Source organism: Balaenoptera borealis (assembly GCF_965194805.1).
Source record: "Balaenoptera borealis genome assembly, chromosome: 1".
Taxonomy (NCBI): Eukaryota; Metazoa; Chordata; class Mammalia; order Artiodactyla; family Balaenopteridae; genus Balaenoptera; species Balaenoptera borealis.
The window spans coordinates 122,869,438-122,885,850 of NC_138860.1; the positions used below are offsets into that span (position 1 = coordinate 122,869,438).

The 16,413-nt window shown below is 33.8% G+C and overlaps 1 protein-coding gene across 8 annotated transcripts in view; it reads right to left on the bottom strand.

Moving 5' to 3' along the window:
* Positions 1-3,090: 3,090 nt before the first annotated feature.
* The window catches only part of ADGRL2 (adhesion G protein-coupled receptor L2), a 266,791-nt gene continuing 253,468 nt past the window's right edge, over positions 3,091-16,413 (bottom strand). For all 8 annotated transcript variants that reach the window (XM_082354785.1, XM_082354786.1, XM_082354792.1 and 5 more), the window contains 6 exons: positions 15,710-15,801; positions 13,702-13,870; positions 10,960-11,088; positions 10,308-10,404; positions 8,461-8,589; positions 3,091-5,126 (listed from right to left, as the gene is read on the bottom strand). In XM_082354785.1, the coding sequence (XP_082210911.1) occupies positions 4,372-5,126; positions 8,461-8,589; positions 10,308-10,404; positions 10,960-11,088; positions 13,702-13,870; positions 15,710-15,801 (1,371 nt within the window). In that variant the 3' untranslated portion in view covers positions 3,091-4,371. The remainder of the gene's footprint in view (positions 5,127-8,460; positions 8,590-10,307; positions 10,405-10,959; positions 11,089-13,701; positions 13,871-15,709; positions 15,802-16,413) is intronic.

Sequence of the window (16,413 nt, forward strand, 5' to 3'; positions counted from 1 at the left end):
CATACAGTGATTTATACCGTTAAGTGCCAGCATGCCTAACAGGATTTCACAATGCATGAAGTCAGAAAAAATTTACAAGTTAAAATAACAGGCTTCAAAAATGAAACTGACCTCTGAAGCTTTCTTGCTGAGAAATTGCACATTCAGTAAACAGCAATGCCACCAGGAAAAGGATGAAGACTCCAAAGAAGCCTTATTAAGAGATGCGGGGTGGTCTATTGCCAATATTTGAAAAACACTCAGAGTATATTTAATTAGCCTAATTACATGGTGCGCTTACAGCTTATTATCAGTGTCCTCTGACAGAGATATGTTATCCTGGCCTTGAAAGCTCGGTGCCCATAGTGCCTTGAAATGAACTTGGATAATGTCCAGGAATTTCCATCAGTCCCATACATTTTGGAACAAAGCACTAGTAATGTGCACAAAGTACATGTTGGTCAAAAATGTGGTATCCTTCAACATTCAAGTTTTTCTGTTTGGTGCATTTAGCTAACATAATGTGTCTCTATGATTGTTGGGAGAAAGACTCAAAGTGACATAACAGAAAATTCGCATGTTATACCATTCAAATGATAAGACTGTCATAAATTAATCTCCACACCCATTACTATTCACTCGTCCTTTAGCACTAATGCTTCCAGTCTGCCAATACATGCTATTTAAGGACTACTCACAATGAACTTGATGTTAACTAGCAGGAAGCAGGTGATATGGCATTTTCACCAAAAAGCATACTAATTTTATTACCCAGTGAAGCAATCCTCATCTATATTCAACATGTCAGTAACTTTTCATACTGACATTTGAGAGTTAATGCAACAATTTCATGGAAAGAAAAATATGTGGAACATAGGATCATGTGAACTCTTGGTACTAAGTTTTATTTGTAAAACACTCAGGGATTACTGTCTTTAAAAAAAATTTCAGTATCAATAAAATATGAAGAGCTGCTTTCATTTCAGAAATTCAACTTGTATGCATTCTTTCAAGTTTTTCTACTTAGAAGGGTATAGCCACAATAAAAATTTTACTGAGTTAAAGTTTTTTACAAAACACTCTATCCCACGAGAACATCTTAAAGGTCAGTTTTAAGAAGGTTCAAAGTTGAATTGATGGAAAATTACATATTCTCTTTTCTCATTTAAATAAATACATAAAGCAAGCATCCTGAATACACCCTGTAACAAGTACACATGAACTTTTCTTTTGATATTGGGCAGTGAATTTGTGCATAATACTTCTTTTGGGGGAAAGGACAGTGACTGATTTTCCGTCAAATAATTGTTGCTGTTGTTTTTCTGGTTAAAATATTATCTATAACTATCCTCAAATCAATGTGGATGAGTTGAGCTGATGACATATTTAAGCAATTTATGGATTTTAATGGATTCTCTTCCACATAAATGATTTTAAAAGCCTGTAAGATGAATATATACAGATGTATAAGCTATAATTTTTTCTATTGGTGAATAGAACAAACACAAGCCTATATTTTAAAATAAAAGAGATCAATCTGGACTAACATTTATCAAGCTGCGTCTAAAATAAATGGAAACAACCACTCCTTATTATTAATAGACCTGTTGACTAACTGTCCCTGAGATAAGATATAATAATGTGACTTTATAAAAAGTCACGGTTGTGATTATTACAAAGAGAAACAATGAAGAAGGTGGAAATGGCAAATCCAAGTGAAGTCTGGACAGACTCAGAGAAACTACTGGGCTAATAAATAGAGTAATGCATTAGTCAATAGATTAATAATTTTAAACCTAAGAAATTATCTGTACTAGGGGGAATCCTGGATAGAATTTAAGGCAACATTTATATGTTTTTAAAAAGAAATCCGTTTTAAAAGCAATTCTTCTTTCGGTGGCAAAGATGAACGATAGCTTCCAAATTGTATTCTCTAATGTGAAGACTTGTAAATTACCTATTCTGAAGAGAACATTAACCATTTAGGTACTAGGTACTTCTGCACTTGTTCACATCATATCAGTTTTAAGAACAGCCTCAAGAGAAAGAAATGCCACAAATTGAACAATCAATGTTGCCTTTTTTTTTTTTTTTTGGCAATTCATCACTGAACCAGCCTAACCCTAGTTAGCCTGTATACTAGGAAGTACAGATCACACAACATTGCAGAGTTTCAGGGTTGGACAGCAAAAAATATAACATAATAGAAAATGAAAATGCTTGACTATATAATGCCCCCTTCTAGTAAATAAAGTTTTGTAAATTCCTGCAGAATTTTACCCAAGGAAGTATGAATACCCTTCTCAGAGGATTGTTAAATCTGTTTGAATATTAATATAATTTCTTATAGTCAATTTCCAACTTGTTAGGTATTAACTATACGTGATTACACTCCTCCATTGTCACCCTATTAAATATTGATAATATTTTATTACATAGTGTCTACCTTACTGCATCCACATTTAGAGAAATATACTTTAAAATGTTTTTCTTATTACTCTTTTTAAATAGGCTAAGTGTGTCCACATGAAATAAAGTGACTTCTAATGTGGTGGAAGCCCTTGAGAGAACCAGTAAGCTTTAGAAGAATTTGGTATAAATGCTGATGATGTAGACAGGAGAAAATCTGCGTGTTGAGATTCAATTATATGATTTTTGAACCTTTCCATGATAACAAACATTGTCATTCGCAGCTGCCTATAGGGATACTTATAATCCTCAAAGTGTAAAAGTATGTTTTAGGATTTGCTTCTCAATACTGCTGAAAAGTCAGTTTTTTTTTAACGATGCCCAAATTTGACTTGAGATTTCCAACACGTCTTCTTTTTTTCATTTTTATTTGTTTGGCTCTGTTGCAATGCAACAGACACAAATACTTTCAGTATATTTCCCTACTGAAACCTATCTGCCAGATTTTGTGCATAGGTAATGGTAATTAGAATACAAATGTATTCTTTTCAGGATATAGAACCATCAGGCAGCTGAACTGTATTCTTTTGCATAGCCGTGGGTTATATTGTGAAGGAACCTAGTATACCCAAGGGGAGTGGGGTGGCAAAGGACCGGTGTGTTAAAGCCAATTACGTATCATACATAAAAGTGCACGTTAGCTACTTGAAAAAATTCACATTTATTTACTGTCAAACCGTGTTAAACTTTACACTGGATATTAGTGATGGGTTCATTATTAACAGGTTTACACAAAGGGATGAAAAGAAAAGCAGAATTTTGCTGAAACAATTTACATTTCACTAGAACTTTATCATAAAATAAATTAATTACTAAATATAGGCAGAAGGAATATGGAAGAGTAATATTTATGTTTTATTTTATTTTTTAAAAAAGAATAGGCACCTTTTGTTCACTAGAAAGTTTGTGAGAAGTGCCCAGTGCCCTCTTTGCCCCCTGTTCAAGAACAAACAGAGGGGTGACAAACAATCTTTTCTGGATTTCACCACATTTGTGCAAGGCATGGCATAACTGGCTTCAAAGAGTTTTTTTCCCCATAAAACACGTTCTTTTGGCCATAAGAAATTTAAATGTAAGAATAAGGACTAACTTGTCAAAGCAGAACACTGTATACAGTGGAAAATAAGTGAAAATGGGTAGAACTTACAATGACAAAGTGTAAGAAAAAACATTTGATAACATATGTGCAACCAAGAGCTTTACACAATATTTTCTCCAAACTCTTTAAAATTATTTTAATGACAATTATATTTCAGTTGGACACAAATGTATTTATTTTACCCTAGCAATAGAACAAAATATAATTTCTTTAGCCATTTTTGAATAGGTCATTGTACAGTTGAGGAAACATATGAAATAAGGCCTGTGGCTTGATTGCTAGTGGTTAAACATGTTTTCAATCTTTGCCTTAATGTAAAAGGTTTGCAGTTAACTGCAAACTGATGCAGAATATCTCTCCTGCTTTTCCAAGTCTTGTCAGGAACAGTAAGGTACAGTAAATTTGTCCCACAGGATTTTAAAGCCTACGTCTTGTATATAATACAATGCAGGCCTACAAAAATGGTGCAGCCATATTTACAAATTTAGTTCACAAACTGCTGCAGTAAAATGGCTGGAAAGTGTTGTTTCGCTTGTTTCACAATTTCTCTAAACAGCAGCAGAATCTTAAAATACCTGGTTGGCATCTCTTTTCTTTGTAACAAATAATTCATTTTAGTATACTCTGTGTATATACAAAGTTTTTGTATGTTTTATAAAAATTCACAGAACTGCAAGGTTCAGTCATCTTTTTTACACTGGAGAACCACAGGTCAACAGAGCCATCTCTTCAAGCAGAGTCTGAGGGAGCTGTATCAGGCCAACGGAGCCTGTCTTTATTTACTGACACTTGCATGGGGCTGCTGGAATTCCTTAGCTGCACTATTAAAGACTTGTCACCAGCTGCATTTGTCCTTCTCTGACATCTCCTTCTGGAATACACCCTTCTTTGTTAATGGGGATTATGTAGCCGTCACTATTGCCCCTGCTGATCTGGTAGCACATCTGAAGCTGATGGCCAGCTCCAAGGTTTGGCATGCTCTTATAGTAAATGTCCTCATTCTCACTCCTCCTGGATGGAGACAGGTCTTCTTCCATGTCGGGGCTGCTCTCCTGATACGGAGAGTCTCTAAGGTTGGGCATGCTTGTGTAAAGAGAGTCTCTGTTGGGGGACTGTAGGTGGTCCTCGGCCTCGGCTGTCAGCTGGGAGACATAGCTGTCAGTCCCCTCGGGCTTCGCTTTCTTCTGGGGTTGGTACAGAAGGGAGTGAGTCCGCTGAGGAATGAGCGGCGCCTCGAGTTCTTTGTGATGGAGCTCCAGCCCTGGGTTGTCGCTGTGCATTAAAGACGAAGCATCTGCCACAATAGCGTCATCTTCGCTGCTACTCCCTCCAATCACAGGCTTGACTGGTAGTGTGAGCTCGAGGTTGTGAGCCTTGCTGCTGCCCCGTAGGTTGTTGTGCACTAATTCTGAAATGATCATTTTCTCAAACGCGGCATCATTCAGACTTAGTCCACAGTCCACGACTTGCACGCCGTCATTATAGTCCCCCTTGCGTAGTGAGTAGCTGTTGTTGAAATTACCATTTAGCGGTAGAGTATCCATGGCACTTGTATCCCTGGCATTGTTCAGTGAATGTCCTGAAACAGAAAAGGAAGGGGCTTGGTTACTGCCTCTGTTCCTTACTCAAGAATCTTTACTTTTTTGTACAAAACTTTTTAATGTCGTTCAGGACAAAGTTGTATTTGAAAGCTAACACTTGGAAAGTGCCAGGCTTTCCTGCATTCCCAACTGTCAACAGTTGCAACCCCTTAGATAACAGGAACAAGTGTGAAAGAATAATACTGTTTTCCAGGGAGGGAAGATGGTATAGAGAATGTTGCTTTATCAATTTCGGGGAGACAGTAGTTATGAATTGATTTTTGGTCAAATCTCTGACACTCTTATAAAGACTTCACTCCATGCCCTTGCATAGTTAATGCAAAGCAATTCATTAGTGACATTTACATTTTAAAGTACGAGACTATGGTTTATAAAAATAAAATTAACAGAATTTGTCCTAAACAACACTAAATTAAAAAGGAATAAGTCACATACAAAAACTGAAGGCAAATGTACAACATAAACCCACATAACTGGCAAGCAACTCTTTAAACAACATTCTAACATTTCCTTTTTCTGGAGATGAAGTGAAAAAAAGAATGAAAAAATGGACAGACACAAAGAATTATGTTAAACAAAGACAGCCGTCTCTCATACTGACTGGACCAGGGGCCCACAAGCACCATCCAACAACACGATAGACAGCAGGTGGAATGACTCACTTTGGACAACTCACATCATGTCTGTCTGCTCAGGCTATCTGGCCTAAGAGTAGCTGATATATAAAAGAAAGTAAAATGATTTATTGTAACATGATGAAGAATTTCTAAGCTTCTCAGCAACTTAGTCAGAGCAAGGGTTCAACAAATTAGATTACCAGCAATAGCAGCCTTTTACTTTTTCATTGAATATTTCTTATTATTTTGAACTTTTATTTGGTACTAATACTCTAACAGCAATGGCCCCAGGCTCCTATTGGTCAAAGTTTGCCTGCAGCCCTGCAGTCTGCATCAGTCACAGTGACAGCACCGAATGAACCAGCAGAGTCTACTGTACGAGACTGGCCCACAGACACCATGGGCGTGGAGGTTAAACGCAGAAATGTTAGGAGATTTCTTAAGTATGGGTCACAGAAATTAAACCAAGAATAAATATCAACTGTGGAATGGGAAAAGGGTGTCAGCCTTGGCTAATATATTTTTATTTCTAAAGGAATGAAAGATTGGATACGTCTGCTGAAGATATGAAAAGAGGTTCAGGAGGGAAAAAAATATGGTAACATGCTCTCTTTGAATCAGAGTTGTATTTTTCTACAGACACATAAACATGTAAACTAAGACATCACAGTGCTTCTCAGGCAGATGAAAAAAAAAAGGTTTTAGAGAAAATTAAATGGTCTGTACCATGGAAAGTTAGGTTATTCGTTCTCAAAATCCTAGAGAAAAAAATCACTTGTCTACAGATAGGTCTGGAAAAAAAAAAAGAATGAAATGATGTTACTGAAATGAGACTGACCACTGTGAGGCTGCTGCATTGTATGCAAGGCTTGGAGGAGTTTAGGAAAAAAATTAATTCTTTGAAACAATAGGAAATTTCCCTTTTTAGTGCTCACTCCACTCTTAAAGCTGCAGATTATCCTAGAAAACTCAATGTCATGACCAATAAATACCTAATAAATGCTCAATTAATTATCATTAGCAGAAAATGAGAAAATGGGGGGGGTCATATTTATTATTGACTCATCTTATTTAAAAAATTCTGATCCAACTTCTACATTTGAAAAGCTGACAATTCGATTTGTATCATGCTCCAAGGCATGTTTAACAAAACGAAGTTACGATAGTTCTTTGCACGGCTTCCTTTAGCCTCGTTGACACAAATCTCCAGCTTTATAAATTTATATATGTGCCACAAACTTTAGAAGATCTACTACTAGGAAACATTTGATGTTTTAAATTATAAGTGACACGGGGATCAGTTGCTAGCATTTGTTTCCTCTGTCGAGGTTTGATCTTGTCATTTTTCTTTTTATTGTTGTTTAATAAATATAAAAATATATACTGGGTCATCCAAAAGGTGTTTTCTATGATATACTGCAGATTTAAGCACATCTTTGGCTGGTTTTGAAGAGGCAACTTTTTCTGCCCAAGTTCAGGTAATTCACTGGAAGACTTTCCACAGCCTGTAGCAAGATTACTGGGGGAATGCAGAAATGATAAGTCAATTATTAAGCATTCGGGTTGACAGTACCTCAGGCTTTAAAGAGCAAATTATTTCAGCATTGCATGAACTTAAGTATGGACAGCATTTGCTACAGACCTCTATTACTGACAAAAGGCAGTACGTATAGATGTACTGTTTGAATTTGGAAACATTTGAGTTGCAAATTGTGAACCACTTGCCCGCTGAGTCTACTTCATGACTGCTAGTTATGTTTTAATTGTGCCGGTTAAAAATCATGCTGAAAAAATTTACATTTGATAGGCAAAGTTAAGTTTTACTCCCATACTTGTCTCTCTGTAGGTTGCTAGAGGAAAGCATAAGGAAAGTAAGAAAAACAAGAGAATGAAAAGAGAAGCTGCAGTTACGTTAAAAAAGAATGTCAAGAAAAAAAAAACAAAACGGAAACGAAGTTCTGTGTTTAATTTAGTGGCAAATATCAATCACAAATAAAGATTATATGCTAACTGTAATTATGCAATAACTTTCACCAAACTCTTGAAAATTCTGTTAATATTAAATATATATATATATTTTAAATAAATAAGCTATTAGAAAATACAGTAAAATACAGGATGGGTTAGTGACAATCTCTCCCCCTCCCCCAATAAAAAACTATAGGTATAAACTGACTAATATTAACTTTATTCTTAAAGTTTTTTAAGAAGAAAGAAAAACTACCATAAAGCTGCACTATACTATAGTTTGGTTACATTGATAATGCTGGATGTAGTTTTCTATACCTAGGCATCCAAATTATTAGCTAAGTCATGCCAGAAGCAAACTCCGTCAGCAAGCTTTAGAGTCAACTGAATAGTATATTACATAGATAGGATACCTCTAAATGATATAAATCTTGAAGATGGGCTCTCAGACCATGTGATGTCAGTCCTGTAATAATATATTAAGATTTATGCCACCTGTGTCAAAAACATGGATAATTATTGGTAAATACTATCATGACTGAATTTTTACTATAATATAGTGCAGTTTTAGAAGCCTGGCATGGGCAATACCATAATGCTTCTTAACTGAGAAATTAAGGATGTAATAGTAAGTATATGGCAACTTGAGTGTTCTAGAAAGAGGGCAAAGATCAGAGTTCTGTTTAGCAGCAAAGAAAGGTAGTTGTATTCGTAAGTATAAGCACACCTGGTGAGTTAAACACAGGAGCTGAAGGGGCATTACATACAACTGTTTCAGCGAGCAATGTGTTATAGGGGTTGTTAGTGCCGTGGGGTCGAAGAAGAGGGTTTGTTAGTAGGTAATTGCCAGTCATTCCTAAAGCAAAGAAACAGAAAAAAATACATCAGTTCTCTTATTTTAGTGTTGCAGTTGCAGTAAAGTACTTTTCGTATTCATCAAGGGTAGTGGATAAGTTGGCAATGGAAAATCTGCTGAAATTTTCTGACTGTATTTGAACTACTAATTTGAAGGAGAAAGGGAAGAGGGAAGTTAAATTTCAGCAATTCACAGGTGCTTTCTAAGTCCCCCAAGTAAACACCTGCTGAGGATGACATTTACTAATTTATACAAAATCACTGTTAAACAAAAATGGCAATTAAATGCACAGAGATCAACATTATGTTTCAAGATGTTACTGCTTAATATTAAAAACCTAACCACTGAGGCCCAGAAGAGGGAATCTCAAACTTTCAGAATTTACAGGTGTGGGATTATCCCTCATGAAAACATCGGTGTTAATACCAACTCTGATACAAGCAGGAGGAAAAACAACTTTCACAAACAGGTAAAAAGTATGACACATTGCACCAAGCTTCTCTTAGTAAATGCAAGAGCACACATGCTGAGGGGAAAAAAGAGACTGTGTATAATGAATTATTAGACCATTCACAAATTCTATACAACAAGAATTCTCCTTCTGTAATCTTATTTGCCAGGTTTCAAAAATGAATCATTGAATAATTCATTTCCTTTTTGATAGTCATCTTAACAGAATTAGGTAAAACATCAGAGCAATGGAATAAACACACATTTCACTCATTCTAATTGACAAATTACAAACCTTTCAATACTTATCAAACATGCATTTTGCATAGCTAATGTAATTTGGCTAAAAATATTTTAAAATTCAAGTTGGTTTTGATGCCATACATGTGCTTTTTTTCATTTTAAACCAGAATCTCATCAGAACAATGTCAACAATGAAAAATGGCTTTCATACTACATTGTGATAAAATATAACATATTATATTACAAAACAGTACATCAAAACTGAAATTACCTGGATAAATTACCTTTCCAAGAATATATCAAATAATATATGATTTTTTTCAAAATAAATTGAAATTTACTAAACTTGTACTCAGGAATATGTGTCTGTACATGTACTTGTGCCCTTATCTGGCTAAATTATTTTATTTGCCATATTATTTTAAGTTGGAATTATATTGATTATGTGATAAGTTTAAGGCTATAATTGTAGATACATTAAATAATAACAACTCAAATATAAAAATTACTTTGTAAATTCTCATGTAGTTTAATTATTTGTTTATGAAGAGTTAGTATAAATGTTTTGACATTTACCTTTTACTTTTTGAAAGAAACGTAAAAACAGAAGAATTTTACAAATAAGAATTTTCACTGCAAAACTGGCACTGTTTAATGTGAATAGTAGTTATTCTAATTATACTAATGTTTTAAGAAGAAAACTTACATAAATGTACGTTTAGAAAGAATAAATCTGTATTCACTAGGAAAACATTTTAATCTGAGGCAAAGCATGCTCTCAGAAATTACTTTTTCCAGCCTCACTCTGTTAACATGGTATTTGAAATCATACTTTTTGCATTACATTATTGAATAAAAAGAATTTATATGTACTTTAATAAAGGATAAAAGATGACTCAACAGGTTTAAGAGCTTGTGATATAAACCGATTTGAGAGGAAAATTCAGCATTTTCTCTAGAATTATTGCAAATTGGCAAAAGGCACAAAATTTAAATTGTAAACTCAAATTTTCCTAGTAACTGACCTTGATTAAGTGTTGAAGTGCTATTGATGTCACCTGAGATAAAAGAAGATTCAGATTGTTTTCTCACAGTGTCATTCCACATCCTTCTTATACGACTCTATTAACATAAAATAGCAAGACATATGTTATGTTAGTTTTCCCAAGCTTACCTTACATTAAAGACACACAAAGATGTACCCTAAACAATCTGTGCAGAATTATCTTTTGACCTTTTTTAAAAAAAATGTGTGTTGATTCTGTTCTAGAACTAAGGAAGTCTATATTCCTCTGTTGCTTCTCTACTAAGGAGTATTTAATTTTCCAATCTTAAAAAGAGTGTTCACTTATTGTCTTTTTTTAAAGTGGAGATGGCTAGTTAGTCAACAAATATTTACTGAATGCCTACTGAGTCCTGTGCTATGTGAGCTTAGGATATCTAATGATTATGACATACTTCTTAAAAAAGTATACCTCTCAAAAAAGGATGTTTACACTTAAAGAAACACCTTGAAGAAATACTTAGGAAGAAATTAAAACCAAAATACTAAGAAGGCAAGTATTTGCTACCTAGATCATTATAATGAGGAGACAATTAGTACATCTGAAAAGAACATGTCTCAGAAGGCTTTCCATAAAGAAGATTAATTAAAGATGCTGTCAAACTCTTTGTTACCTGTGTGCCAGAGGAATACCGAGCACTGGTTCTGGTGGTGGACGCCTTCACTGAACTGTGAGGGCTTTCAGTTGGGAGGCCGCCACAGCAATACGAGTGTCTGAAGCACTTGCCATATTCTTTTCGTACCTGCATTAAATAACCACAAGACCAAGGGATTAATATAAATATACTTGCTCCTCTCTCTCTCTCTAATTAAATGAGCAGACAAGACAAGAAGTCCCACTAACACTTTTCCGTGGAGATTACAAAGTCAAGTTCAATTGAAACTGGTGAAATGGTAATCAGAAAAACACCTCTGTCCACTAGACTGGCTAGTAGGATCTTTAAAGGGTGATATCAAATGTAGAAATGCTTTATACCCTGTTTTCATTATGCAAATGTTATTTATTAATACAATGGTAATATCTTAAAAGCCTTATTCTAGCTACAGCCTTAGTAAACCCAATTTTCTATTTCATGCTAAGAAAATAAGATAAAAAATTTAGTATTTTCCTTGCTTAATTACATTTAACCACTTGTAATTCAGTCATTTAAGGTTTATGTGCTTCGTGTCCTCTTAGGTAGGTCAGGACATAAACTTCTTTTACTAGATTGCATGGTGTTGCAGGTGACCTCTTTATAATGAAAGACTACTTTGGCACAAGAATAAAGGAAAAAAAGTCCTTTGATACATATGCCATTAATTAGGATGGAATGTTTTCTTCATTTTCTGATGTGTCTAGCTCTAACATTTAGTGTAGAGAGTCTAAGATGCCTATTCACTTTATTAGCACACAAGGGAACTATTTAAGCAATTTCCATTCACATTAATGAGTTACCCATGTAATTTCCCTTTTCCCCTGAAGCTTGGACATATGAATAGATAGAAAAGTTGTCAGACCTAAAAGAAAGTTGAAACTTTAAAAAGTGAGGTCCAAACAACTGCTAAATAATAGGGCCCCACTTAGGTGGTCAAGAATTGGGAGGAGTGGGGGAGAGTTCTGGATTCTGTGTAGCTTTACTGGCATAGAAACAGGTTTCATTGAGGCTAAGAGCCAGACTTTGAAATTACAAGACAGAAGAAGGAGAGGCTGCATAAGAAATTATTTTTTCTAGTAGGTTACAAAAAACACTCAAAGGCTTCCCCCTCCCCACCCACCCCCCCATTTCTATGCTCAATATCTGCCTGCAAAGGCCAAAACTTTGACACTTATTCCTTGGGAAATTAGAGAATTAAAGTCACTAATGACCTTTTAAATCTAAGTGCACTTGAATTTTCATCCTCTTAGCTTTATTTAATTGTATCTATTAGAACAAATAACAATGGGGTTGAATTTTCAAAGCATTTTCTCTGCCTAAATATGCTCACTCAAGCAGTTAGAACCATGATTTTAACTAAATCATCTTATATTCTTAACAATTCATCCTGGCAGCACCCAATAGGACATATCCAAGACTAAGTAGAACTTGTTCAAAAGAAATGTAACACAATGATTTTAAAATGTAATTGTTAATTAAAAAGCATAGCAAAATCTCTGTAAAATTAATATACAAACTCTATGAGGAAATAATGATGACCTCATCCTTTTTCTGCTAAGTTTATGCTTTGTCAAAAACATTTGACAGAAGGTATGAATATGTGATTATCTGCGTGTATATAAAATGCTCATCTATGCAGAAAATATATAAAAACCAAAGTAATTACAAGGTTATACCTGTATAATGTTTAGAAAGTTAAGGTTCAGTGTTATTAAATAATACATGATACCTCACAAAAAATTTTGGCACACTTAATGGCTATTAACTGCTCTGAAATCCTATATAACCAAGACAACGGCAATCAAAATGGTATTTTATCCAAATAATACCCTCCGGTGTTGGTTTTGCCTAATGCCTATATTGCTGTGAATGTACATTATATTTGTCAGTATTGCACATTCCACTGTCATTATCTCACAATTATAGCTTATTCAGAACTGATGGAAGTAACAACACTATCATCTTGTCAGGACTGAAAACATAATAGTTTTCACTTTCACAACTCTATTTCTCTGTTCAGTTTAGTGACCAACTAGGAATAACAGAATAAAAACACTACATTAGATATGCAGACAGGGAAAGGATGATACCTGGTGATAGGCATAGACATTTTAAACTTAAATGGTAGCTAAGCTATTCTCTTAGGTTTAACATCTTCTTGTAATAGATTAAAATTTTTCACCTTCAACTTTAATTTTTGAATCAGTTTTGCTGACTCCACTTAACATTAAATCAGGACAAAATAATAAGATGTGAGATATGAAATTGCTGGGTTTTAAGATCTTTCAAAATTACTCAAAAGACAACATTGATATTCATTTTTTTGTATATCTTGTGCTTTTAAAATTTAGACCATTTATCCTTATACTCAATTTTGTTTTTAACCACTGCATTCCTTTTACTGAGCAAAGAACAAGATTATTTAACTTTTTATTTTTCTTGTATACCCTTTGCACAAAGCATTTTTGTAGACTCCAAAGAAGAAATCTTAACGTAAGTATCTAGTTTATAATATTCCCAAATTGACATTCAAGAGATGATTGGTATTGACACATTTTACATGTGAAGCCTGAGCTTCCTGACTTTCATTACAATTAATTTATGATTAAAATATAATGCTATTAATAATATTCCAGTTGTAACTTAAAACCTTCCCTATTATATGCATTATTTTCAAATCAAAGAACAAGTTAAGCAGAGCCTCTAAGTGTTTTCACTTACTTTCTTTTGGAGAGCACAGTGAAAGATGAAAATGAACACTCCCTGGAAAGCATTAAAGATGGTGAAGAGATAAGCCATCACAATAGTCTCCTCATTAATAAAAAGCAACCCAAATGACCAGGTTAGGCCAAGAAGACACAGAAGAGCGAAAGCACCAAGCACCCAAGACCTGAAAAAATAAAGTGCATTTCATTAACAGGTTCAATGAGAGAACAACACACATCACACTTAAATATTAACATATCAGTAGTAGCAGTTGACTTTATGTTCACATTCAAATTCAACAGCATTTTGGCTTTAACCTTTCATTGATTAAAGAAAGAACAATAGCATTTAGTACTGCAGTCTCCAGTGAAAACAGCAACAGCAGGTATGACCTTTTCTTACTCAGAATAAACAAGGTATGAAAACTATATTAAAATACAAGGTGTAAAACATCCCCCGTGACTTTATTGTCGTTTATGTGCATTTTGGTAAAAGAAATTAAGGAGTCCTTAATTAGTTTACTCCTATATTTTTATTCCTGTGGTGCACTCAAGACACTGAATAATGTGACACATACAGAAAGGTTAAATGGCAGATAATCACTTAACACCTAAACTTCAGATTCTAAGAAACTAATCTTAGGTGAACCTAAGGTTTTATAACTGAAGCATGAAGAAGCCTAGCTGAAATGAGACAAAAACATGAGAACAACTTCAAAATAAAATAATTTGGGAGAGATTTCATCATGAATAGCTTAAGGAGAAAGGAACTGTAGAAAATAGGACGGAATGAGAGGATTTAAAGTCAGTGCATTCCATGTCTAACTAATGATCTTACTTGATAAATGGCTTATTATCTTCATAGCTAGAAAGCATTATAAGCAGAAAAGAGAAACAAAATTATTAGACAGAATTAAAATAGAAAGTAATAAGAAAGCATTTATATATTTTATAAAATTAGTCAAAATTAAGAAAGTCAAAATGCAGAGGCAAGCAATTAAAAAATAAAGGCATATTATAGTTTAAAATATTCTAGCAAATAAGATATTCCAAAATAATTATAAAAATTAAGGGCAATTCATGATATTGACGGATTTGTAAAAAATATAAATCATGCCATAAATTTGTTAATGTAGGGTTCTACCTTACCCAGGTAAGTCCGTATTATAGTAGCCATCACAAACACGGTAATTACTGGTGTAGATGAGAAGACAGAAAGAGGAAAAGGAAGAAAAGAGAGAGATGCTAAAGATTAGCTCTCTCTCTTACCATGCAACATGCAATGAAGCTGGCACTAACCTATCTAAAACTTTATCTAATTTAAAAAAAATTACCCTTACTATAGATCTGCCATTTTTAACATTAAAAATATTTTCCATATCCCATTATAACCAACTTGAACAATACCTCCTCAAATTTTAAGTTAACTCTCATTTAAAAAAATTACTCTGAAAATGCTTTTATAAGATGACTTAATGAATCAACAGCTATCAATTTTTTGTTTATTAGATAACATTTTTTCCATCGATAGGATATTGCAGTTTTTTTCAACATTGAAATAAAGTAAACATTTATTTAATTATCATGAAAACAACAGACAATCTCCAAGTTAACAATAGTAATGGAGTAAATTCTCTTAGGAAAACAGGATTAGAAGTAGAAACTGCTCAGAATCCTTAATAAATCAAAAAGTCATTTAACAAAACAAACTTAATATAATCATATCAGTCATGCAAACAGGAACATCATATTGAATTGCATTTTAAATTCAAATGAAATTGCTACAGTGATATGGAATTTCCACAACGCCACTGAAACAATTTCCTGGCTTTAGATCAAGACAGAAATTATTACCTAATTTTTGACCAATGTCTGTGACATGGTAACAGTGAGACTCAACCTTGATCAGTAAAACTTCATTCTGAATAATTTCTACAGGTGAAAGATGGTATTCATGTATTCCCTGTGGAGAATACCTTTCACTTAGTTTGTCAAGCAGTAAAATTAAAATACGAAATACTTACTTAATGTTTTCCAACCTGCTAGAATCTGGTTTCAATGTGTTTGAGTGCTTCACCATTTTGCACAATGTGATCACCAGGAAGATAATATTTAGCTGTTACAACAAATAAAGAATTAGATCACTACGACAAACAGTAAAAATTAATACATTTTTGCCAATATACTTAATGGGTTAATGCAGTTAAATATGAATAACACGAGTATATGGTATTCACTGATTCAATTCTAGTTTATTTATGCAATGATCAAGTTGAGTCTAAATAAAAAAATTCTCTGGCTATGTATGATCGATTTTTTAATAGATCATTTGACATGAAATTGAAACCTCATTAAATCAGTATCATGTGGTGATGATTAAATAAATTAGACAGCCTAAATTAGTTTCTTTAGCTAGAAGTACTCCAGGGCCTAAAAACCATCTAATGAAAACATAGAAGTGAATTCCTTAGAAGGGGCATTTACATCATGCAGCTTATAACGGAAAGATCCCTGAATTTGGGACCCTAAGACTTAGTTGAGAGTCTAGTTCTTGATTTTGACTGATTAAATGATGAAAAATAACATTTACATACTCTTTTTGTAAGGTAATGGTGAAGATCAAATGAGATAAAATATATGAAAAATGTTAGCTGGTTAAAGTAAGATAAAATTTAAAATATATAAATGTATTTGCTATTTAAGTGTTAAAGACCATCATTTCTTTCTT